Source organism: Ovis canadensis, chromosome 11 (genome assembly GCF_042477335.2).
Source record: "Ovis canadensis isolate MfBH-ARS-UI-01 breed Bighorn chromosome 11, ARS-UI_OviCan_v2, whole genome shotgun sequence".
In the NCBI taxonomy this organism is placed as follows: Eukaryota; Metazoa; Chordata; class Mammalia; order Artiodactyla; family Bovidae; genus Ovis; species Ovis canadensis.
This window is the reverse complement of record NC_091255.1, coordinates 43871839-43897335: the sequence shown is the minus strand read 5'-3', so window position 1 is coordinate 43897335 and position 25497 is coordinate 43871839. Positions and strand designations below refer to the sequence as shown.

General features: G+C 39.9%; 1 protein-coding gene across 1 annotated transcript in view; it reads left to right on the top strand.

Annotated features, from left to right (window-relative positions):
* Window positions 1–25497, top strand: part of UTP18 (UTP18 small subunit processome component) — a 55728-nt gene that overhangs the window by 15538 nt on the left and 14693 nt on the right. The window contains exons 6-10 of the mRNA XM_069603646.1: window positions 576–701; window positions 792–966; window positions 9885–9985; window positions 10284–10374; window positions 20318–20441. Of these exons, the coding sequence (XP_069459747.1) occupies window positions 576–701; window positions 792–966; window positions 9885–9985; window positions 10284–10374; window positions 20318–20441 (617 nt within the window). The remainder of the gene's footprint in view (window positions 1–575; window positions 702–791; window positions 967–9884; window positions 9986–10283; window positions 10375–20317; window positions 20442–25497) is intronic.

Below are 25497 nucleotides of genomic sequence, written 5' to 3'. Positions count from 1 at the left end.
TCCAAATGACACATGAGATCATCATTACTTCAAACTAACAACCATATACCCCGAGAGGAAAACATTACCAGTCCATACCAACCACTGTTGTTGTTCAGTTGCCAAGTTATGTCTGACTTTGTGACCCTACGAACTGCAGCACACTGGGTTTTCCCATCCGTCACTATCCTGGAGTTTGCTTAAGTGGACATGCCAACCATAGAACCTTGGGAATGACCATTCATTGCCTCTTATTTTGTACCATGACTATAGCGATGCCAGAGTAGGAGTTTTAAGTAAAATTTCCGTGGAAGTAAAAATCTCCTAACTCAAATGGATATATCTTAGGGAAATGATTGTGTACTAGAGTTCCAAGCCTTAACGCTTTAATCTGCTTTGAAAGATTGTAAAAATGGATTATTGAATAGTAAAACACTATTCTAGAATACTAGTTGGTCACAGAGCCGTGGTCTTCTGGTTTTCATTCCAGTGTACCTTCTTTTGCATTGTAAACTATAATGTCTTTTCATCATGCTTTAAAGAAAATAATGTTAACCCATTTGAATTGATAAAATTTCAACTTTATTTTTGCACAGATGAAGAACTGCCAGCATGCTAATGCTGAACGTCCTACTACTGCTCGGGTCTCGTCTGTGCAGTTCCATCCTCGTGCACAGGTTGTGATGGTCGCTGGACTAGATAATGCCGTATCCCTATTTCAGGTATGTGGAGGCTTGTAGTGAAAAGTGTTTATAATCAGCATACATGGTCTTTGGAAATAATCAAAAGGAATATTTTATAATTCCTTATAGGTTGATGGAAAAACAAATCCTAAAATTCAGAGCATCTATTTGGAAAAGTTTCCAATCTTTAAGGCTTGTTTTAGTGCTAATGGAGAAGAGGTTTTAGCCACGAGCACTCACAGCAAGATTCTTTATGTCTATGATATGCTGGCTGGAAAGCTAATTCCTGTGCATCAAGTAAGAGGTAAGGTTTCTATTGAATATATTGACACCCGCAGCCCACAGCTGAGTTTGTTTAACAGTATTTACAACCACTTTTTTTTTTTCTTCCCATAAAGTTCTTAAAAATAGAGTTTCTTTGGTTTTAGTGTGTGGAAAGTGTGTTGTTGAGATAATGTGTTTGAATGAAAAAGTGAACTGACTTAATTGGGGGGAAAAAAGCACATGTGGGGAAAAAAATCATCGTTTGCAAATCTGTATTTCCCTAGACTAGAAAGGCAATTGCACATATTTGGCTGTAAAATTAGCAGTTGCTGCAGCAGAAAGAATATAAGCTTGGGAGCTAGAACACCTGGGTTCTGCTTCTTTGGACAAATTATTTCACTTCTTTGTTCTGAAATTTGGATACCCTCCAGTTCTTCTGGTGTTTGTTTTAATACAATTTTGATTTACATTTAAAGGAAATAAAGCACTGCTTTTGGAAGTTGTACTTTGAAAAATGAACTACTTAGAAGATGTATTGTCAGATAAAAATTTGTGTTTCCTCTGCCTTATCTATTCTTTGGCATTCTCCTACCCCCGTTACCACAAAAATACAGTGACACCTTCATGAATCCTTTGGGAACCAAAGACCTGTGATGAAATTGGTTGGGTTAACATTATAAATCTTGGGAGGACATGCGTTTGAGCAAGCTCTGAGAGTTGGTGATGGACAGGGAAGCCTGGCGTACTGCAGGCCATGGGGTTGCAGAGAGTTGGACACAGCTGAGCTGAACTGAGCACCTGCCACTTTGTGAATGCTCATTGATAACTACTGCCACTGTTAAGAACAGCATATAATCTATCTGATCACAGTCAGACCACTTCCCATGCTGTGGGATTTGGCTCTATTCTGATTAACTTGGACATTCTTATCAGTTGCTCAGCAGTTGACCCGAAAACTCATTCTCTAAGCGGTAGCAACATTTATGATCTGACATTGTTAAGTTGTATGTCTTTTTTTCTCAAGCCCCTATTATAAATTTTATCTGGCTTCTATTTTGAAAGCTCCAGCTTTTGTAAAATAGTCATATTGTTGATATTGGCATTTATTATCACTATATTTTGTGTGAAGTTAAAAGCAAAATGCTGTGTACACGTAACTGGCATTACACAGTGTAAGTGAAACCGGTTGGTGTCATTTCACAGAGGCTCTGAAGAATGCTGGTACCATAGTTCTTTATGACTCAGTGCAGAGAGGAATTCAAGAAGGGCGCAGTAGTAGATAAGAAGTGATCAATTATAAAGAATGACACACCTGTGAGGCCTCCAAGCTCCCAGGTGAAAAATGCTGTGCTCTAAGAACTTAGTGGTCTGCTGCTGCTGCTGCTGCTGCTGCTGCTGCTGCTGCTGCTGCTGCTGCTGCTGCTGCTGCTGCTGCTGCTGCTGCTGCTGCTGCTGCTGCTGCTGCTGCTGCTGCTGCTGCTGCTGCTGCTGCTGCTGCTGCTGCTGCTGCTGCTGCTGCTGCTGCTGCTGCGTCGCTTCAGTCGTGTCCGACTCTGTGCGACCCCATAGACGGCAGCCCACCAGACTCCCCCGTCCCTGGGATTCTCCAGGCAAGAATACTGGAGTGGGTTGCCATTTCCTTCTCCAACGCATGAAAGTGAAAAGTGAAAGTGAAGTCGCTCAGTCGTGTCCGACTCTTCGCGACCCCATGGACTGCAGCCTACCAGGCTCCTCCGCCCATGGGATTTTCCAGGCAAGAGTACTGGAGTGGAGTGCCATTGCTTTCACCATAGTGGTCTACAGTTTCATAATCAAAGAAAAAGTGAGGAGGGGGAGAAGACTTGTCTTTCTTGAATAGATGTCATGTTTTCATCATCAACTCCTCCTCCAGATTGGGCACAGGAGTTTTCTTGTCCATGTGTGATCAAGCTAGGTCCACAGATTTGTTTTCATGTGTGTAGAGAACATATCCTAGGGATCATTAACTTACTTAGCTCACTGGGCAAGATATGTGCCTCATGCCACCATTGGTTTATTGTTTGGGAGCATGTCCTGTGCTTCTGTTGCTAAGCAAGGCTGTTTGGTTTTGTGGTTAAGCAAACCTGCTTTCTTGAATAATAATTAACTTACAGAGGTCTCCCATATTTTTCTATTTTCTATTTCTATTTCTAATCCCTAGTGAGATTAACTATTTAATCACCTGTCTTGTCCCTTCATTCTGTCCTTATCATTCCCCCCTCCAGGTGTTTACCCTTTTATTCTTAAAAGGCGGGTAAGGGGTGAAGTTCTTTGAATCAGTAGCTACTTTCAGCTGAGAATGGACATAGGCCTGTCAGGGGAAGGAGTAAACATCTGGCTGATTGTCCCTTTTTTAAAATTTATTTTTAAATGAAACAGGTGAATATTTGTAATGATAAAAGGTATAGTTCACAAAGAAGATAGACATCATAAACCATCAGACACCTAATAACAAGGAAACATGGATACATAAAGCAAAAGTCAGAACAAATATAAGGGAAAAGAAAAAATAATCATAGTGACACATACGAACATTTCTCTGAGAATATTTTATCAAGTGCAGAAAAAATAAGAATAGAAGCATCTTGAATGATGTCATTAATAATTTAAACATAATAAATTTCTGTTTGTATTATATTAATCTTATATCCTACACAAATATATTTTGTCCCTCTTCTATTTGGAGAACTGCAAGTCGGTGTCACTCTGGTTAGCATTATCTTTTTAGTTCTCTTAGATGTTAAGCATTGAGAAATCCAAAAAAAAAGTTTAGGAATCTAAAAAAATATAACAGTAAGCATCAGAAAAGTCATTAAAAGAGATTATAACTATAATTTTAAAGATCTGAACCATTTTTCCCCCAGTGGTTTCCAAGTCCAGAAGGGGGTCACTTGAGGCCTCAATCTTTGTTTTAATTAGGCCCAGAGTCTTGGTGTTTTATATTTTAGGGTCTGTTGAGTCTTTTATCTCAGTTATAGATTTAATCCGTTCCTTTTTTTCTGTTAATATCTTTTGGTGATGAGGGTTCCTTTTTGTCCCTCGAGAGATAGAATGGCTCCTAATTTAGTTCATAAGTAAATCTCTTTTATTAAAGAAATAGGGTAATCAGGCAAAAACAGAAGGCAATGTAGAAATAGCCGGTTTTTGATGTTACAGAAAATGGGTCCCTGGAAAGTGGGCCCCTGTCTCTTTCCTGACATTCCCATTACATATTTGTTATAGTTGATAAGGTTTTCAGTCCCTTGGGTTAAGACCAAGATGCAGCAATGTTCATGAGAAATCTGTCAAGTGGCCTGCCATTTCAGTGACCACGTGAGGCTCAGTGTTAGTTGTATATATGCCATCTCTGGGCAGAGCCACTTCTAGCCTTGGGCCCTGTCAGTCTTTGGATTGTGAAACCATCTATGGTTGTGAGGGGCCCCCCCTGTCACTTGTTGGCATCTGGGGCCTTCACTCTGCCAGTGCCCTGGCTGTTTGCAAGGGCACATGGATCATCACACTCTTTCTTCTAGTGTCCCTTCTATCCACACAGGGCACACTTATTTTGTCTAGGTGGCCAGTACCCATGGCCTTGTAGTCTACCATGTCCAGTTTGGCCCAGAAAGTCTGGCCTCTCCTTTGGTGGTCCCTGAATGGACAAAGCCATCACAGTCATTTGAGCCTTTTCTTTCTCTCTTTGGGTGTCTTTAGCGTTTTTGGCCATATCCCAGTTATTGAAAACCAGATAAGCCAGTTGGAGTAAATCACTCATAGATGGTCTGAGGACCAGCAGTTTTTTTTAAATTTTGTGCCTGATGTCTGGGGCAGACTGGGCTAGGAAGTGCATAGCCAAAAGGGCTTGTTCCTTGGGGGAGGAGAAGTCCATATTTGTGTGCTTTTTAAAAGCTTGTATTAATCACCCTTGAAAACCTGTAGTATTTTCATCCTGTCCCTGTTTTTTTTTTTTTTTAAATAATTAACAGGGTTCTCTGTAAGCCTTTTTATACCACTTGTTAAATAGTTAATCATATGGTCCCATCTAGTTTATTTTATCTGTCAATAAAATTTACCTGATGATTCCATTGTGAATCTGCCTCAGGGAACAATGTTGTTCCCTGCCTGGTGTACTGTATGGCCTTCCTGGGTTGCTATTTGGTTAGCATGGGCTCTGGCTATAATTGGCTTGGAGCCTTGGCTCCCGCCTGTGAGATAGCCCTTGTTGGAGCAGCCATTTTCATGAATAAAGTAGATTTCACTAAGGCAATAGTTAGCTATGTAAGAACGTCCTTCACATGTTAAAAAATTCACCATATAATTTAATTAAGATTTGTACTTAACAACTTTAGATGTTATCCCTTCTACAGTAGTCCCCCAACCAGGCGTTAATGTCTAAGAACTCGCCACAAAAGAATAGTACAGAAAAAGTCCCCAGTGAATTGGTCTGGGTGCAAATTGGAAATAAAGGATCAGCATTTTTAAAGGTTGGAGAGAGGGAAAGACTGACATTAAGGCTCAGGAAGTCATCCTCTGTTGGGCACTTTTAATAATTGGGGGGAAAGTACTTCAAATCCTCCCCCCCCACCAAAAAAGTTGATTCCCTTCAATTTTGGGGGGATGAGGGGAGGAGGCTTGGGGTACTTAAGAATACCTGATAAGAGGTCTTTTATCTAGTGGGACACAGTTCATTAAATGTTTATTTTGTTTAAACTATATATCCTCTGATTATAGATTATAAGCATTTGGTCTTTCAAAGATAAATTACAGTGATCCTCTTCAGAAACAAGCTTAGAATACCTTCTTAGTAACTCAATTAAGTTTTACAATAATATAAAATAATGACCAAGGCTATTTCAAGAAGTAAGTTTTAAACAGTAGATATGTTCCCTGTCCTGATGATTTTCAGAATTTGGTGAGGCAGAATCCCCTTCTGTGGTGGCTCATATGGTAAATTCAGGAGACCTGGGTTTGATCCCTGGGTTAGGAAGATGATCTGGAGGAGGGCATGGCAACCCACTCCAGTTTCTTGCCTGGAAAATCCCATGGACTGCAGCCCTCCAGGCTCCTCTGTCCATGGGGTTGCAAAGAGTTGGACACAACTGAGTGACTAAGCCGTAAGTAGCAACTAAAATTTAATATTTATAAAAATACAATTTTCCCCAAAATTACCCTCACTTTTACCACACATAGCCAAATTAAGATAGATTTGTTTGTAAAATAAAATAAGTCTGGTTAACTGATCATATAGGCTTGTAAGTTTTGTCCAATAAAGAAAAAGGGTACCCCAAGTGAAAAACACATTTTTATCCCTCCCTCCCCGCCTTTTTTTTTTGATGAGTGCGTTAGCTTTGTAGCCAAGAAAAGCTTTAACCCATTAAATAAAAAAATGGGGGTTGTCAAGGAGCTGGGAAGAGTCAGGCAGCTGTCTTGAATTTCCCATAGCTCCGATTGTTTAATTTACAGCTTAGTTTTTTAAATTCAGGACTGAAATCTTACAACCCAGTTTAGAACTTGAATCCATGTAGTTGGGACTCCGGCCTAGCCAAAACCCATATTGAAACTTGAACCTGAGCTCTTTTAATTGAGATTACACACCTGGTTTTAGGACTTGATGAAGTTCAGATTTTTGATGTCTCATCACAGAATTCAGGAGAGACAAAGTGATGGGTATTTCTTTAGAGAGAAGCACAATTCACAGAGTTGTGCGCCATCTCAAAAGGTTTAATCAGGGATAAAAGGACAGTCTCAGAATTAAAGTGGTTTCTTGCCAGATAAACTGAGATAGAGGAGAAGAATGAATTGCTGTAGTGAATGTAGTAAAAAGTCTTCTGGAGTTAAAAAGGAAAGATAGAATGGAAACAGATGTAGAGCGTAGAAGGAGAACCTCAGAGTGAGAGAGAAGAGTACAGATTATTAAAGCCTGTGACCATTTAGTGGCTGGCTTTATCCCAGGCTCGCTGTTGGATGTGTGCAAGCATAGCCGTCATATTCCTTTTACGTTTCTGTGCAGCCACGACCCGCACCTCGTCGAAGCCACCAGAGAGTGAGGTTCTTCCTTTTCATAAGCCGTTTCCCTTGTCTTCCTCACCTTCCACAGCTCCTGCCCCCTTTCTATGGCAGTCCATGCTGATGATCACTGTTCTTCCAGTTCCTGCTCTTTAAACATTTATATTGTCAATCCCCTGGCCTGTACTTAGGTACCCAGTCAGAGCCCCAAAGCATTCAGGGTTGATCGGCCCAACTGCAACAGGCTGTCATCGAAGGAGCACCCTCCCTGGAACTCTTGGCCCATGGCATCTCGTGGCCCTGCTAGGACCTGACCCTAGACCTTCCTTTCTTACCACAGCCCTGCTGCAGTCACCAGCTGAAACTGATTGGTATCATTTCAGGAGGGCTCTGAAGAGCTCTGGTACCACAGTCCTTTATGTCTCAGTGCAGAGAACAGTTCAGCGAGAGCAAAGCGGTAGATAAGTGATGCATGAGAGTAGAACGCTGTGAGGCATGTAAGCAGGGGGGTGAGAAATGCCATGCTCCAAGAACTTGCTCATTGGAAGGACTGATGGTGAAGCTGAAACTCCAGCACGTTGGCCACCTGATGTGAAGAGCTGACTCATTTGGAAAAAAGACCCTGATGCTGGAAAGATTGACGGCAGGAGGAGAAGGAGATGACAGAGGATGAGATGGTTGGATGGCATCACCGACACAATGGACACGAGTTTGAGCAAGCTCCGGGAGTTGGTGATGGACAGGGAAGCTTGGCATGCTGCAGTCACGGGGTCTCAAAGAGTCAGACATGACTGAGTGACTGAACAGAACAGAAGAACTTAGTGGGCTACAGTTTTATAAAATCAAAGGAAAAGTGGGGAGGGAGAGAAGACCTTGTCCTTTGAGTAGACATCGTGTTTTCATCATCAGCTCCTCCAGGTTGAGCAGGGGAGTGTTTTTGTCCCTGTGTGGTCAAGCTGTGTCCACAAGTTGTTTTATATGTGTGCAGAGAGCAGGTCCTATGGATCATTGAATTAACTGAACTCACTGGCAGGATATGGGTCTCATGCTACCGTTGTTTTGTTTTGGGACACGTCCTGTGCTTACATTGCATGGTTTTGCTAAGCAAGCCTGTTTGGTTTTGTGGTTAAGCAGACCTGCTTTCTGGAGTAATCATTAACTCAACAGGGGTCTCCCCTAGTTTTTTTACTTAAAATCTCCTAGTGGGATTAACTATTTAGTGACCTATTTAGTTCCTTCATTCTGTCCCTATCATAAGCTTTGTATAAAAATATCACTGTCTGTCTTATTTTTCCAGTTAATCGATAAGGCAGCTTTATTTGTTGGATGTCTGATATTTCCTTCTTGAAGACAACCTCCTCTCCTTAGTTCCCCCCAAACAACAGGCTTATTCAGAATGAAAAAGTAAGGTCTTTGTGGGCAGAGAGCTGTGGCCTCTGTATGCGAGTCTTCCGGCACTTTGTCTCTTCTGTCGCCATCCTTGGTTTGGGTCTACACTGGTCCCACCCCGCGTGAGGGGGGTTTGCTCACTGTTGCCCTTGGGATGCCTGTGCAGTCTGCACTCCTGCAGCGCCGTGGTGGTGCCCAGCTGTAGGCTCCGTGGTGAATGCTCTGTGTTCACTCTTTTGCTCTCACTGCCTGATACTGTGTCCTTCGGATTGGGTCTGCAGGGGTTGCCAGCTGTAGCCTCACACTGTGGTAGACCTAATCTCCCTTTCCTGATTCTTCATGTTATGGTATTTTCCCTGTGTTTGGAGCTGTCTCTCTTGATTCTTTAGTCAGTGTATAATGTTTGCCCAAAATTTGGGGTGAAGATTACCCTTAGTAAGACCAGAGTCTAGAATCATAATGAAGAAGATCGGTAATCCTTAGCCGAAGTAACCCTAGTAATTGGAAGCAGGTATCATTCCAGTCAAGGAAATTAGGGTGTATACTTTTGGTGGAGGTCTGGAGTGGGAGGCCCAGTTTTGTAGTATTATAAACCAGCTAGACAAAGACTGTTAATAGCCCAGAGATAAGTCTGTGGGACCTTTAACCATCATTTTCCTGTGGGGAAACAGGAACTCTTCACTGGATTTTTCTAGTTTCTTTTTCCTGGTTAATACTTTAACTTAGTACATTAGTTTTTTTTAATGACTCTTTTGACTAAGTGACACATTCACATGGTGCAGAAATCCAAAATGTACGAATGAATGGCTAGTGAACGTTCTCTTGTGCTCCTGTCACCCTGGCCGTTCACGTCCCTTCCCTGGAAGTGTAGCCAGTTACACTTATTATGAATCCTTTCTGTTAGGCAACTGTTTAATGGGTATGTTGGCTCTTTAAGCAATTTAATATCAGAAAGAATCTGTTGCATAGTATGAGACTTTCATGCATGGAAAAGAAACATGTCCCATTATAAATAAGTAAGTTGACTCTGGTTATGTACTTAGCTCATGTCATTTGGTTACATGAGTCTTGAGAAGCTAATTAACTCTTAAATACATTACTGACGTGGTTTTGTTTTTTCCTTTTGGATCAATAGACTTCCATATATCACGGGATGTTTAGTAGGTGGATACCAACTAGTTTCTACATGTTACTATGTTTTAGCTATCTCTAATGGCAGTATATTTCCCTTTGGTGATGAATGTTGTGACAGAGAAGTATAATTTATTCTTGCAGTTTATTTATGGGTATTACCATTTACATTTAGAAAATTAGTCGATAAGTTTACTATTTGGAGAGCTGAGTCTCTGACCTGCAATTAAAATGGTGAATGTTGACCAAGAGAAAGAACAGAAGTTTGCTAAGCATTTTATAGTGACCTTATATTTGGGTTATACTCGATGCACAGAGTCAGACTTATTCAGTGTCTGAGCCTACATTTTGTCTAAGGCACTTAAAAAGTAAGAGACTCTCAATTGTCAGTCAGTAATTGCAAGCTATTAATCCTTATTGATTCATTTTCTTTCTTAGGTTTGAAAGAGAAGATAGTGAGGAGCTTTGAAGTTGCCCCAGATGGGTCCTTCCTGCTTATAAATGGTGTTGCTGGATATCTTCATTTGCTGTCTATGAAGGTGAACCATTATTAGCTGTTGCTTTTTATAGTATAAGACATTAGTCCAAGTAGGAGTAGCCTTGAGCCATAACTCATGGTGTCCTTAAATCGGCATCCTAAGTGGAAGCACACACTGGGGCTTGGAGAGAAGTTGTGGGCAGTGGGGGAAGAACTTTTGGGGTTTTTTTGAGTATAAGGAAAAACAAAGTTAAGTAGGTGCTACAAAACAGGAGAACCAGATCATTTTTATTCTACACATTGTGATTCTTCTTTACAACTCCTAACAATCTGATAAGTAATATTTCTTATTCTTTCAGACAAAAGAGCTAATTGGTAGTATGAAAATTAATGGGAGGATTGCAGCATCCACATTCTCTTCAGATAGTAAGAAAGTATATGCATCTTCAGGTAAGTTAACAACGAGATGTGTTTAAATATCAAATTTAATCAAAACTGAGTTTGATTTTAGACTTTTGTGTTAGTAAGAAAATCATTTTTATTTTTAGAATTCATTTTTCATTGCTGTTTGCCTTCTCTTTTACTAACTAGTAATGGTGAAAGGTTAACCACTTAATGCGTACTATTTGGGGAAAAGAGGGGAAGAAGATTCACATTTGAAAGGTAATTCATTCCGAGATTTTTTTTTTTTTTAAGAATTGCATTTAGGGTCACCGTCTTTTTGAGATGGTTTTAAAATATTTACTCAGGTGTTTGGACTGCTGGCTCTCTGTTGCTGTGTGCTGGCTTGCCTTAGCTGTGGTGCGTGGGTGCTACTCCCTAGCTATGGTGTGCAGGCTTCCCATTGCAGTGGCTTCTCTGACTGCAGAGCCTGGGCTCTCCGGTGAGCCGGCTGCAGAACTTGCAGTGTGTGGGCTCAGTGGATGTGCACAGGTTTAGTTGCTCTGCTGCATAGGGATCAAACTGGTGTCCCCTGCATTGCACAGCAGTCTGTTAACCACTGAACCACCAGGGAAACCCCATTCTGAAACTTCCTTATTTTCTTTATAAAAGTTACTTAGAATCATTATTTCTTTTCTTTTAGCCCTCTTTCACTTGGATACTGTTTGGAATTTTCTTCACTACTGACTGAAAACAGTTCTAATCTCATCCTGATATTTCTGTAGTACTATTTTTTTTATTAATTTTTTATTGAAGGATAATTGCTTTACAGAATTTTGTTTTCTGTCAAACCTCAACATGAATCAGCCATAGGTATACATATATCTCCTCCCTTTAGAACCTCCCTCCCATCTCCCGCCCCATGCCACCCTTCTCAGTTGATACAGAGCCCCTATTTGAGTTTCCCTGAGCCGTACCGCAAATTCCTGTTGGCTATCTATTTTACATCTGGGAATGTAAGTTTCCATGTTTTTCTTTCCATACATCTATCTCACCCTCTCCTCCCCTCTCACCATATCCATAAGTCTATTCTCTATGTCTGTTTCTCCTTTGCTGCCCTGTAAATAAATTCTTCAGTACCATTTTTCTAGATTCCATATATGTGCATTAGAATACAATATTTATCTTTCTTTTTCTGACTTTCATCACTGTGTATAATAGGTTCTTTTCTAGGTTCATCCACCTCATTAGAACTGACTCAAATGTGTTCCTTTTAATGGCTGAGTAATACTCCATTGTGTGTATGTAACAATTTCTTTATCCATTCATCTGTCCTAGACAGTTGCTTCCATGTTCTAGCTATTGTAAATAGTGCTGGAGTGAACAGTGGGGTACATGTGTCTCTTTCAAGTTTGGTTTCCTCGGGGTATATGCCTAGGAGTTGGATTGCTGGGTCATATGGTGGTTTATTCCTAGTTTTTAAAGGAATCTCCAGACCCTCTTACATAATGGCTGTATCAGTTTGCATTCCCACAGTATGCAAGAACAGTGCAAGAACTGTTGCCAGCAGTGCAAGAATGCTCGCTTTTCTCTGCACCCTCTCCAGCATTTATTGTTTGTAGACTTTTTGATGATGGCCATTCTGACCAGTGTGAGATGATATCTCGTAATTTTGCTTTGCATTTCTCTAATAATGAGCGATGTTGAGCATCTTTTTATGTGTTTGTTAGTTATCTGTATGTGTTCTTTGGAGAAATGTCTGATTAGGTTTTTTCTCCACTTTTTGATTGGGTTGTTTGTTTTTCTGGTATTGGGTTGTATGAGCTACAGGTATATTTTGGAAATTGATCCTTTGTCATTTCATTTGCTGCTATTTTCTCCCATTCTGAGGGTTGTCTTTTCACCTTGCTTATAGTTTCCTTTGCTGTGCAAAAGCTTTTAAGTTTAATCAGGTACTTGTTTTTATTTGCATTATTCTAGGTGGGTCATAGAGGATCTTGCTTTGATTTACTTCATCAACTATTCTGCCTATGTTTTCCTCTAAGAGTTTAATAGCTTCTGGTCTTACATTTAAGGTCTTTAATCCACTTTGAGTTTATCTTTGTGTATGGTGTTAGGAAGTGTTCTAATTTTATTCTTTTAATGTAGCTGTCCAGTTTTCCCAGAACCATTTATTGAAGAGGCTCTCTTTTCCCCATTGTATATTTTTGCCTCCTTTGTGAAAAATAAGGTACCCATAGGTGCATGGGTTTATTTCAAGGCTTTCTATATTGTTTGATTGGTCTATATTTCTGTTTTTGTGCTGGTACCATACTGTCTTGATGACTGTAGCTTTGTAGTATTATCTGAAGTCAGGAAGGTTTATTCCTCCAGCTTCATTCTTCCTTCTCAAGACTGCTTCAGCTATTTGGGATCTTTTGTGTTTCCATATGAATTGTGAAAATTTTTGTTCTAGTTCTGTGAAAAATGTCATTGGTAATTTGATAGGGGTCACACTGAATCTGTAAATTGTGTTTGATAGTATATTCATTTTCACAATATTGACTCTTCCTACCCAGGAACATGGAATGTCTCTCCATCTGTTTGTGTCATCTTTGATTTCTTTCATCGTTGTCTAATAATGTGCTGTGTACAGTTCGTCTCCTTAGGTTAGTTTATTCCTAGATATTCTTTTCTCGTTGCAGTGGTGAGTGGGATTGATTTCTTAATTTCTCTTTCTGATATTTCATTGTTAGTATATAGAAATGCAAGTGATTTCTGTGTATTGATTTTGTATCCTGCAACTTTGCTAAATTCACTAATTAGCTCTAGTAATTTTCTGATACTGTCTTTAGGGTGTTCTATATACAGTATCATCTCGTCAACAGAGCTTTACTTCTTTTCCAACCTTTTGTTTCTTTTTTTAATATAAATTTATTTATTTTAATTGGAGGTTAATTACTTTAGAATATTGTATTGGTTTTGCCGTACATCAGCATGAATCTGCCACAGGTATACACGTGTTCCCCATCCTGAACCCCCCTCCCTCTTCCCTCCCCATACCATCCCTCTGGGTCGTTTCAGTGCACTCTGATTGCTGTAGCTAGACTTCTAGAACTATGTTGAATAATAGTGGTGAAAGTGGACACCTTTGTCTTGTTTCTTATCTTAGGGGGAACGTTTTCAGTTTTTGACCTTTGAGAATAATGTTTGCTGTAGACTTATCATATGTTTAGGTAGGTTCCTTCTATGCCCATCTTTTGAAGTTTTACTCATAAATGGGTGCTGAATTTTGTCAAAGGCTTTTTCTGCATCTATTGAGATTATCATATGGTTTCTATCTTTCAATGTGTTCATATGGTGTATCACATTGATTTGCATACATTGAAGAATCCTTGCTTCCCTGGAATAAGCCCAACTTGATCATGGTGTATGAGCTTTTTGATGTGTTGCTGAATTCTGTTTGCTAAAATTTTGTTGAGAAGTTTTGCATCTATGTTCATCAGTGATACTGGCTTGTAGTTTTCTTTTTTTGTGTTGTCTGGTTTTTGTATCAGGGTGATGGTGGCCTTGTAGAATGAGTTTGGAAGTGTTTCTTCTGTGATTTTTTGAGAGAGTTTTAGAAGGATAGGCATTGGCTCGTCTCTGAATGTTTGATAGAATTCTCCTGTGGAGCTCTCTGGTCCTGGGCTTTTGTTTTTTGGGAGATTTTTGATCACAGCTTCAATTTCACAGCTTGTAATTGAGTTGTTGGTAATTTCTGTTTCTTCCTAGTTCAGTCTTGGAAGATTCAGCTTTTCTAAGAATCTGCCCATTTCTTCCAGGTTATCCATTTTATTGCCATACATTTGTTCATAATAGTCTGTTATAATCCTTTGTATTTCTGCATTGTTGGTTGTAACCTCTCCTTTTTCATTTCTAATTTTGTTAATTTGATTCTTCTCTTTTTTTCTTCATGAGTCTGGTTAAAGGTTTGTTGACTTTATCTTCGCAAAGAACCAACTTTTAGTTTTACTAATCTTTACTATTGTTTCTTTCATTGCTTTTTCATTTATTTCTGCTGTGATCTCTACAATTTCTTTCCTTTGGGGTTTTTTTTTTTTTGCTGTTTTGCCAGTTGCTTAGGTGTAAAGCTGGGTTGTCTGTCCGATGTTTTTCTTGTTTCTTGAGGTAGGACTGTTGCTATAAACTTCCCCCTTAGGACTGCTCTGGCTGCATCCCGTAGGTTTTCAGATGTTGTGCTTTCATTGTCATTTGTTTCTAGAATTTTTTTTATTTCCCTTTTGATTTCTTCTGTAACCTATTGGTTATTGAGAAACGTATTATTTACTCTCCATATGTGTGTGTTTCTTACAGTTTTTCTCTTGTACTTGATACCTAGTTTCATAGCATTGCAGTCAGAGAAGATGCTTGATACTTCAGTTTTCTTAAATTTACTGAGGTTTGATTTGTGACCCAAGGTGTGGTCTGTTCTGGAGAATGTTCCATGTGCACTTGAGAAGAATGTGTATTCTTCTTTGTTTGGATGGAATATCCTGAAGATATCAATGAGATCCATCTCATCTAATGTATCATTTAAGACTTATGTTTCCTTATTAATTTTCTGTTTCGATGATCTGTCCATTAGTGTGAGTGGGGTGTTGTAGTCTGCTACTATTGCTGTGCAATGGCACCCCACTCCAGTACTGTTGCCTGGAAAATCCCATGGACAGAGGAGCCTGGTAGGCTGTTAAGTGTATGGGGTTTCCCCATATGTTACTTGTTGCTTCTCCCTTGCTGCTTTTAATATTATTTCTTTGTGTTTAGTCTTTGTTAGTTTAATTAGTATGTGTCTTGGCGTGTTTCTCCTTGGGTTTATCCTGTATGGGACTCTGTGCCTTTTGGACTTGATTGACTATTTCCTTTTTGATGTTGAGGAAATTTTCAACTACAATCTCTTCAAAAAATTTTTCATACCTTTTCTTTTCTCCTCTTCTCCTGGGACCCCTATAATTTGATATTGCTGCATTTGATATTGTCCCAGAGGTCTCTGTTCTTTTCATTCTTTTTACTTTATTCTGCTTTTCAGAAGTTATTGCCACCATTTTATCTTCCAGCTCACTGATTTGTTCTTCTGCTTCAGATATTCTGCTGTTGATTTCTTCTAGAGTATTTGTAATCTCAGTACTTGTGTTGTTTGTCTCTGTACGCTTATTCTTTAATTCTTCGAGGTCTTTGTTAATTGATTCTTGCATTTTCTCCATTTTGTTTTCCAGCTTTTCAACCATCTTTACTACCATTATTCTGAATTCTTTTTCAGGTAGTTTGCCTATTTCCTCTTCATTTATTTGGACTTTTGTGTTTTAGTTTGTTCTTTCATTTATGTGGTATTTCTCTGCCTTTTCATTCTTACTATTTTTTAGCATTGTGTTTGAGGTCTCCTTTTCCCAGCCTTCAAGGTTGAATTCTTTCTTCCTTTTGGTTTCTGCCCCCAAGGGCTGGTCCAGTGTAAGCTTTGTGTAAGCTTCCTATAGGGTGAGATTTGTGCTGAGTCTTTGTTTGTTCTTCCTCTGATGGGCAAGGCTGAGTGAGGCGGTAATCCTGCCTGCTGATGATTGGGCTTGTATTTTTGTTTAGTTTGTTGTTTAGATTAGTTGTCCTGTACAGGTCTTGTATTCAAGTGGTTTCCTTTGTGGGAGTTCTCACTATTTGATACGCCCTAGGGTTAATTCTCTGGTAGTCTAAGGTCTTGGAGTTAGTACTTCCACTCCAAAGGCTCAAACCTTTATCTCTGGTCAGGAACAAAGATTCCATAAGTGCTTTGTTATGGCATTGTGGGATTAAAATAAATACCCAAAACCGAGAAACCAAAGATGAAAGTGAAAGTCACTCGGTTGTGTACGACTCTTTGCAACCCACGGACTTTATATTTTTTAGTCTATGGAATTCTCTAGGCCAGAACACTGGAGTGGGTAGCCTTTCCCTTCTCCAGGGGATCTTCCCAACCCAAGGATTGAACCCAGGTCTCCCACACTGCAGGCAGATTTTTTACCAGCTGAGCCATGAGGGAAACCTGAGAATACTAGAGTGGGTAGCCTATCCCTTCTCCAGCAGATCTTCCCAACCCAGAAATCGAACTTGGGTCTCCTGCATTGCAGGCGGATTCTTTACCAGCTGAGCCACAGGGACCCCAGACAAATGGCATTTATAAAACCAGGCAAATAATCATTGAAATAACGGAATATGCATATACACCCATAAATAAGTAAGTAAGTGTTAGTTGCTCAGTGGTGCCCAACTCTTTGCAACCCCATGGACTGCAGCCCACCAGGCTCCTCTGCCCCACACAGTCCAACAAAGTACAGTAGATTGACCTGGTGAAAAAAGGAGATCAAGAAGTATATCCACCAGTTAAGAAGACTAAAACACAAACTGGAAAACAAAACTAAAGCACGGTGCCAAGTGGGGAATAAAACAAAATAAAATTTATGTCTAGAGGAAAGGTAAGAATGAAAAGAAAGAATAGATATGCAAAGTTAAATAGAGGTAGATAGAGAAGATTTATTTACATTAAAGATTAACTGCAAGGGGAAAAGAACAGTAGGAAAGGCAAACAAAAGAGTAAATGTAGAAAAAATAGTAATAGGTTTAAAAAGTTAAAAGTTAAAATTGAGAAAAGAAAACAAAAAAGGAAAACTCCACAGAACTACAAAAGCCCAACATAGAGGCAGAGGTTTGTAACAGCAATAACAAATGTGACTGAGGGAAAAAATAATCAAAAGCCTAATTAGATTTTATAGTGCCAATAAAATCAACAACTCCAGCCAAGGTGGGGGGTGGAAATGGAAGGAAAAAAGAAAAAAAGAATCTATAGAACACGTCCAACCATAAAAATAATAAATGTTTTTCTTGAGTCACTGCTGTTAGAGTCCTTTCTTGCTGGGAGTCACAGTCCACCTTACCTCCCTAGGATGCCCTCCAACACTGGACCTGCTGTGGGGGCAGCTCAGATTCTGATTTGTTCCAACTTCTGTGTGTTCTTGCCTCCAATATCCACAGCTATCAGAACCAGTGCGTTTTCTTTTGTAGGAGCTCTCAATGTCCTTTTATATATTCCATATATATAATATATTTAATATATAATTAATAGTAATAAGTATAACATTTAATATATATAATATATTTAATCTACAGCTTGTACAGCTGGTGGGAAGGTTTTAGGTCTTCCTACTGTACTGCCCGTGGGTTGCAATTGTGGTTTTATTACCACCTCTCATGTGGGTCGTCTACTGGGGTTTGCTCCTGAGGCTTCTCTTCCCTTGAGAACTTGGGTCTGCCCCTGTGAGGGCCAGGTGTGAAGGTGGTGCAGCTGCTGGGGTTGCAGGAGTTCTGGCAGCACCAGGTACTCAGGGGAGTTGGTGGCTAGGGCAGCAGTAAATACAGTGCTGTAGAACAGAATGGCAGCCAGTATTGGCTGATACGCTCCAGTATCCTTGCCTGGAGAACCCTCCTGACAGAGAATCCTGGAAGGCCACAGTCTACAGGGTCACAGAGTTGGGACATGACTGAAGTGACCCTGGGCTCATAGATGCAGTATGTTTCTTGCCTGTGGCAGCTCTGCCCCAGTGAGAGTTGAGCGTGAAGGTGACGGCAGCTGCTTGGCTTTTGGGGACCCTGGCGGTGCCAAGTGTGCAGGGACATAGACTCCCTCTGCTGCAGAATTTATGGCCCTATCATCTTCCAAACCCACGAATTGAACCTTGCAGCTCCCACATTGTAAGAGCCACCAGGGAAGCCCAGTCAGCATCTATTTTCCCTACTAATTAATTAATATGGCAGGTTTTTTTATGAGTAAAGAATAAATATTGATACAGAGTAGTAATGTTCCTAATGAAATTGTCCTCGGATCCTGGGAGAGTCAGAGTTTGGGGGAAGAGTTAAAGGGTCAGCAGAGATACTAAGATTTGGTTATATGAATTGGATATAGATATTAAATATTTACACAGTATGATAGTCTAATTTACCATAAGAAAGTTCCTGAAATTAGAGGAGGAGTAATCAAAAGTTGAGCCTTGGTAAGTTAGGGAGATACCTGTATTTTGATTGGTGTTCTCCCCCTTCCCTTTTTTCTCCTTTCTTCCTTGTATAAGAAGTGATTTATGTGATTAGCATCCTGTTGTTCATATTATCTTGTTTTATATATATGAAGAATATTTTGATAGGATTGTTGAAGAAAGAGTTCACCTTTTATGTTTTCAACTTAACCAGTTTTTTCATTTTGTTTTCTGCTGGATTAATTATTGCATCGTTTGCCTTAAGTCATCAACTTATGACCATCTAATACTCTTGCTTTCTAGATGGTCTTCCTGCCCTTCATCCCTTCCTTTCCCATTTTAATCTGTTACTAGCAAATTTTTTTTTTTTTAACTAGCAAATTTTTAAACATCTGTCTTTACTGTGCCACTACCTTACAGACAAACATAAAGGCTTTAAAATTTGCGCCTATTAAAATTTTTCTAAATATAAACCTAAACCCTTATGTCAGCCTGGGAAATTTTGTTAACGAAATAGTTGAAACAGTGAAATTCATCGAATTCTCATTGAAAGAATAGCAGTATAGAAGGATGAACATTAGAGCAATAGTCACAGTAAAGAGAGAAGATAGATGAGTGAGAGGCTACTTTTGAGATGCATATAGGGTCATTATACAGATCTATAATGGGTCTGAGGAAGAGGGTGATCATCAATATGGAATATATAGGAGAGAGAAGAAAGAATAAGGACAGATTTTTATTGTTAGATGGCTATTTCTGTCATGAAAATGTGTTCTCATCAGATTTATTATCCCCTTATTCTCCCTTCTCTAAACTATTTGTGCTTATTACCCAGAATTGTGAAGTTCAGTTCACTTCAGTTGCTCAGTCGTGTCTGACTCTTCACGACTCCGTAGACTGCAGCACGCCAGGCTTCCCTGTCCATCAATAACTCCTGGGGCCTGCTCAAACTCATGTCCTTTGAATTGGTGATGCAGTCCAACCATCTCTTCTTCTGGTCATCCCCTTTTCCTCCTGCCTTCAATCTTTCCCAGCATCAGGGTCTTTTCCAAGGAGCCATTTCTTCGCATATGTGGTCAAAGTATTGGAGCTTCAGCATCAGTCCTTCCAATGAACATTCAGGGCTGATTTCCTTTAGGATTGACTGGTTTGATCTCCTTGCAGCCCAAGGGACTTGGAAGAGTCCTCTCCGACATCACAGTTCAAAAGCATGCCTCCTAGGAATTGTACACACGTCCTTAATTATATCCTGTTAGTCTAGACCAGTCATCCTTCACTTCCTCCTCCTCCTCTTGACGTCATCAGTATCATCATCAGCTTGCTGTCTAAATCACCCGGCCTTACATATTAGGTACTCTAATACCTATTGATAGATGTTGGAAAACCTATGCTGGTAGATATTTTGTTTTTTTCAAATTTTGCTCGAGTAATTTATCTGAGTGAAACGTAGGAACTTTTCTAAAAGCTCAACTCAAGCCAAGAGTTTGTGATTTTTCACTCTAAACCTAAAGATACTATTTATTACTGACTAATGGGATATAGTTTTGTATATATGAAAATGTATACAAGAAACATTTTTTAGGCCAGTTTTCTAGACCTAGGACATTTACAGGTCTTTTTAGTAACTTGTACTATTAAAGAGGAACTAAGAATGAATTCCAGAGAAAGGCAATGGCACCCCACTCCAGTACTCTTGCCTGGAAAATCCTATGGACGGAGGAGCCTGGTAGGCTGCAGTCCATGGGGTCGCTGAGAGTTGGACACGACTCAGTGACTTCACTTTCACTTTTCACTTTCATGCATTGGAGAAGAAAATGGCAACCCACTCCAGTGTTCTTGCCTGGAAAATCCCAGGGACGGTGGAGCCTGGTGGGGTTGCACAGTCGGCCACAACTGAAGCGACTTAGCAGCAGCAGCAGCAAGAATGAATTCAGTTGCCTTTCAAGTTTAAAACAAAGTTAACCAACACCCCCCCCCCCCTTTTTTTTTGGCTCTTTCAGGGGACGGGGATGTTTATGTTTGGGATGTGAACTCTAGAAAGTGCCTTAACAGATTTGTTGATGAAGGCAGCTTATATGGATTAAGCATTGCCACATCTAGGAATGGACAGTATGTGGCTTGTGGGTAAGTAAACAGAGGTGCTGGTAACCTTTAATCACCTTTTGCTAATGAAAAAATATTAAAGAATCGAATATATGAGATGGTACCTGAGTAGTTCTGTTTATAAAGTGTTGTAGTGATATGAAATTATAAACCCAGGTCTTTTACATTTCATTGTCTTAATAAGATTTTCTAAGATTTGCGTTTTTCGTAATATTAATGGCAGTTTCTCAGCTCTTTAGCAAAGAAAATACTGGACTACCTTCTTGTGTGCATCCATCCTAAGTCGCTTCAGTCGTGTCCAACTGTTTGTGACCCTATGGACAGTAGCCCGCCAGGCTCCTCTGTCCATGGAATTCTCCAGCCAAGAATACTGGAGTGGGTTGCCAGGCCCTCCTCCAGAGGATCTTCCCAACCCAGGAATCAAACCTGTATCTCTTGTGTCTCCTGCATTGGCAGGCAGATTCTTTACTACCAAGTGCCACCTGGGAAACCCAGACTCCCTTATTATGTTACAGTATTTTTTTCTCTTATGTTTGGAATGTTTGTTTAAGTCTTAAAGATACTTAAAAGTATATATTCTTTCATCTAGCTATGTGGTGTAAACCAATAACATGTTTTTACTGTTGTTAGTATTATAGAGATCTTGAAAGTATTATCTAGAACATATTATTGTGTCATTGCTGAGAAAAATGGTTATTACACAGGGGGAAAGATGGCTTGATTGTCCTATTTGATTTTAAGATGCAGGCTAGGAGAAGGAGGTGTTGGGATACACCTGTAATTCTAAATGATTTTACCACCAAATCACTAATCAGCAACTGTAATTTTAGAACTTCCAGAAGTTGATCTTTATGACTGTTAGATTAAACAAAATTGATCCGTAATGAGTTTTCATTCAGATTTCCCTTGTTGGGCAGTCCAGTGGGTCCAGCAGCATAGCTTACTCACCACTTTTTCTTCACCACCTCCTTCAAAGGCTAAAATTGGGGAAACTGCCTATAAATATCTCTGTCACCATTTGGATATTGGTCAGCAGCTACCTTGTAGCCTGGGAAGAAAGGAGAGTAGAACCAGGGTGTGGCGCTCGGAGGCCAGGCTAACATCATGTGAGTCTGACATAGGCAGGGGGACAGCCTGAGCCCAGCGCTTGCTAGAGCAGCATGCACTGTGGCAGCAGTGTATGATAGCACGTCTTTTGAGACCAAAGCTCCTTCAATATGTAGACTGAGAGTAAAATTATAAGTAATTTTAAGCAGTCCTGCTTTACCTTTGTGTAAGACAGAAATGCACAAACATAACCATCACTCAGATTTGTGAAGTTAATCTTTTTCTGGTCTTTGCCTCTTTTTTTTAATATTACTTTTTATTAATCCCCTTTGACAGGCCCAGAGAGGAAAGAATCTAATATTAGCCATTTAAACTCATTTGATTTTAATTGCTTGTCAGTGTAATTGAATTCTGATGTGCTTGGTCAAAGACCATTCCTAGGTTTTTATTGTCAAACCTGTAAAGAAAGGCCTTAACCCTTCTTAGAGGAGTTTCATGTAGGGGGAAGAGTTATTGGTGGCACAGTCAGAGCAGAGGTAGGAGAAACAACTCAACCTAGCTGGGTGACTGGCTGCTCCTTCCCTTCCTCCCACCTCCCTCTCTTTCTCTCTTGATCTCAAAATTTGTCTGATAGTGTCCATTAACTCTTCTCAGTGTCCTGGCTTAAAGTGGATGCTTTCGATTTACAGCTTTGCCCTGATAGGGACATAGGAAACTCAGAATATTGTAAATAGACGTCTTTTATTTTATAGTGCCTTTTTTTTAATGGCTTTGGTTAATGTAAGGATTGCTACAACTCATGTTTGATTTCCAGTTCTGTGTTCTTTCCACACTGTCATCCCCTAAGTATTTTGATTTTATTTTAAAAGACTACTGAGAATTCAGGACTGTAGAGAATTACAAAATTTGTTATGATTTAGGGCCTGGAATTAATAGTTCTTTATTTCAGTGTTCTCATTGAACATTTAAAATGGGTTTCATTTTGCTTCACCTAGAGATTCTTTAAGACATGTGTGCTTTATAATGCAAGAAAAGCCTGTTTTATTCAGTGATAATGCTTTTGCTTCAGTTTCCTCATTCATAAAACATTTATTGGGCCTTGAGCTGGGGATTGTGAGATAGAACAATACATTTTTGCCTTTTCATAGTTTATGATCTTATGTGGGGACATACATACATGTATCGGTATGCACAAGGCGAGCCGGCGAGCCATCAAGCCATCACAAGGGCTGCAGTTTAGATACAGTGTTTCAATTTTAACGGTGTTAGGAATGGTGACGGCTGTTATAGCTGGAATGTCTGAAAGGGGTTTTGTGGGATATTGGCCCTTGAGCTGGGCATTTTGAGGGCCAGTTGGAATTCAGAGAAAGGTATTGCAGATAGTGGAAAGGATGAGAGAATTCAGGTTTGTGTTCTGAGAGGAGTATGGATAGGGTTACTCTTAAGTGGGATGGGGGGTTAGGCTACAAAGGTAGAGAAGCAGGCAGGCAGAGCAGTCTTTTATGCTGTGCTGAATAATATGGACATTATATTAAATGGAAAGTGAAACCATTAAAGATTTTCGAGCAGAGAATCATGATGATAATTGAAATTTAGGGTTTGAAGAGGTAATTCTCATAGCCTTTAGATGGGGAATACAGGTGCAGGTGGATGAGCCTTGAGGTCATTGCAGTAATCCAGGCATTGAGTAAGAAGGATGGGAATAGGTAGATAGGTAAATGACGCTTTCAGTGTATGTCCTAACTGCTTAGAAAATTGGGATGAGAGAGGAGGAGTAACATTCTCAGGCTCCAGGCCAAGACAGTCAGTATAGTTGTCCATAGAATGAGGGTGGATGCTGGAGGGAGGCATGTCGGAGATAAGTTGACAGGGCAGTGTTTATAGGCAGTTAGAAGTGAGTGGAGTTAGATTAAAGGCAGTCATTTGACGGTCCATGGGAGGAAATGAGATGAGAGAGACGCTAGAGCTAGGTTGATCTGGCTAATTGCCATCATTCTTGTTTGGGAAGATTTTTCTGTACTAGGACTTTTGTGGTTGCTGATCTGCTAATGCTGTTCTTGATTCAAGAACCTACTTCTAGTCCAGTCAGCTGTGATTGGGGGGTGGAAGGGTGACAGTCATGTGGTTTTTTTAGTTAGGAGTTCAGGGATGAGAGCTCCCTTCTCCCTTTGTTCTTATTTTTCCACTTACGATACCTGGTTTTTATTTTTTTTCCTTGTCATCGTTGCTATTGTTTGTTTGTTTTTAACCTACTATCTCCCTTTCCCAGCTCATGTTTCATTTACCTTTTCCACAAAGGTTCACTAGAACAACTTCAGTTCATACTGATTTTTCCTTTCCTTGAGGTTCTAGATCACATATAGAAAGTTTAGCTTATATTCTCTTATATTTCTGAGTATTTCTTAAGTCTTTTTTTTTTTCTGGGATTAAATTCTTTCTGCTGTTCTGTATTCCTGTGACAGTTTGCATTGTTGTTGCCAAGTCATGTCCATCTCGTTGTGACACCATGACCTGTAGCATGCCAGGCTCCTCTGTCCTCCACTGTTCCCTGGAGTTTGCTCATATTAATGTCCCTTGAGTCAGTGTAATGCTATCTAACCATCTCATCCTCTGCCACTCCCTTCTCCTTTTGCCTTCAATCATTCCTGGAATCAAGGTCTTTTCCAATGGACCTTTGTAGGAATCTTTCCTAATGGATCTTTGCATCAGGTGGCACAGTATTGGAGCATCAGCTTCAACATCAATCCTTCCAGTGAATATTCAGGTTTGATTTCTTTTAGGATTGACTGATTTGATCTCTTGCAGTACAAGGAACTCAGTTTTTCGGTTCTAGCCTTCTTTATGGTCCAGCTCTCAACATCTGTATATGACTACTAGAAAAACCATAGCTTTGACCATGTGGAACTTTGTCGTCTTAGTGATGTCTGCTTTTTAATATGCTGTCTAGGTTTGTCATAACTTTCTTTCCAAGGAGCAAGCATCTTTTAATTTCATGGCTGCAGTCACTGCTCACAGTGATTTTGGAGCCCAAGGAAATAAAATCTGTCACTGCTTCCACTTTTCCCCCTTCTATTTACCATGAAGTAAGGGGATTGGATGCCATGATCTTAGTTTTTTGAATGTTGAATTTCAAGCCACACTTTTCACTTTCCTCCTTCACCTTCATCAAGAGACTCTTTAGATCCTCTTCACTTTCTGCCTTTAGAATAGTATCATATGCATATCTGAGGTTGTTATTTTTCCTGTCAATCTTGATTCCCACCCAGCATTTTGATTGATCCCACCCAGCATTTTGCATATGCATATAAGTTAAATAAGCAGGGTGAGAATAGGTTTGACGTACTCCTTTCCCAGTTTTGAACCAGTCCCTTGTTCCATGTCCAGTTCTAACTGTTGTTTCTTGACCCACAAACAGGTTTCTCAGGAGACAAGTAATGTGGTTTGGTATTCCCATCTCTTTAAGAATTGTCCCCATGTTGTGATCCACACAGTCAGAGGCTTAAGTGTAGTCAATGAAGCAAAAGTAGATTTTTTCTTAAACTCCCTTACTTTCTCCATGATCCAGCGAATGTTGGAAATTTGATCTCTGGTTCTTCTGCTGCTTTGAAACACAGCTTGTACATTAGGAAGTTCTCTGTTCAGTTTTCATACTGCTGGTTACGTGGATATCATTCAATATTCTTAGTAGCATATTAGGATCAGTTATATTTGTAGCACAAATACCACTGTAAGTTTCCATATATTAAGATAATTAACTCGTGCCATTTTTGTTCTGCACATCTAAGCAATAATCACATAGGAATTCTTGGGGTAGGGGTTTCCCTGGTAACCCAGTGTTAAAGAATCCGCTTGCCAATGCAGGAGACTAGGGTTCAATCCCTCATCTGGGAAGACCCCACATACCACGGGGCAACCAAGTCTGTACGCCACAACTGTTGAGTGAGAGCTTTACAGGCAGGAAGGCTAGGGGTCTCCAAACAGAGGAAATAGGCTGCAAGTGTCAGACATATTTTACCTCTCTCTCAAGCGG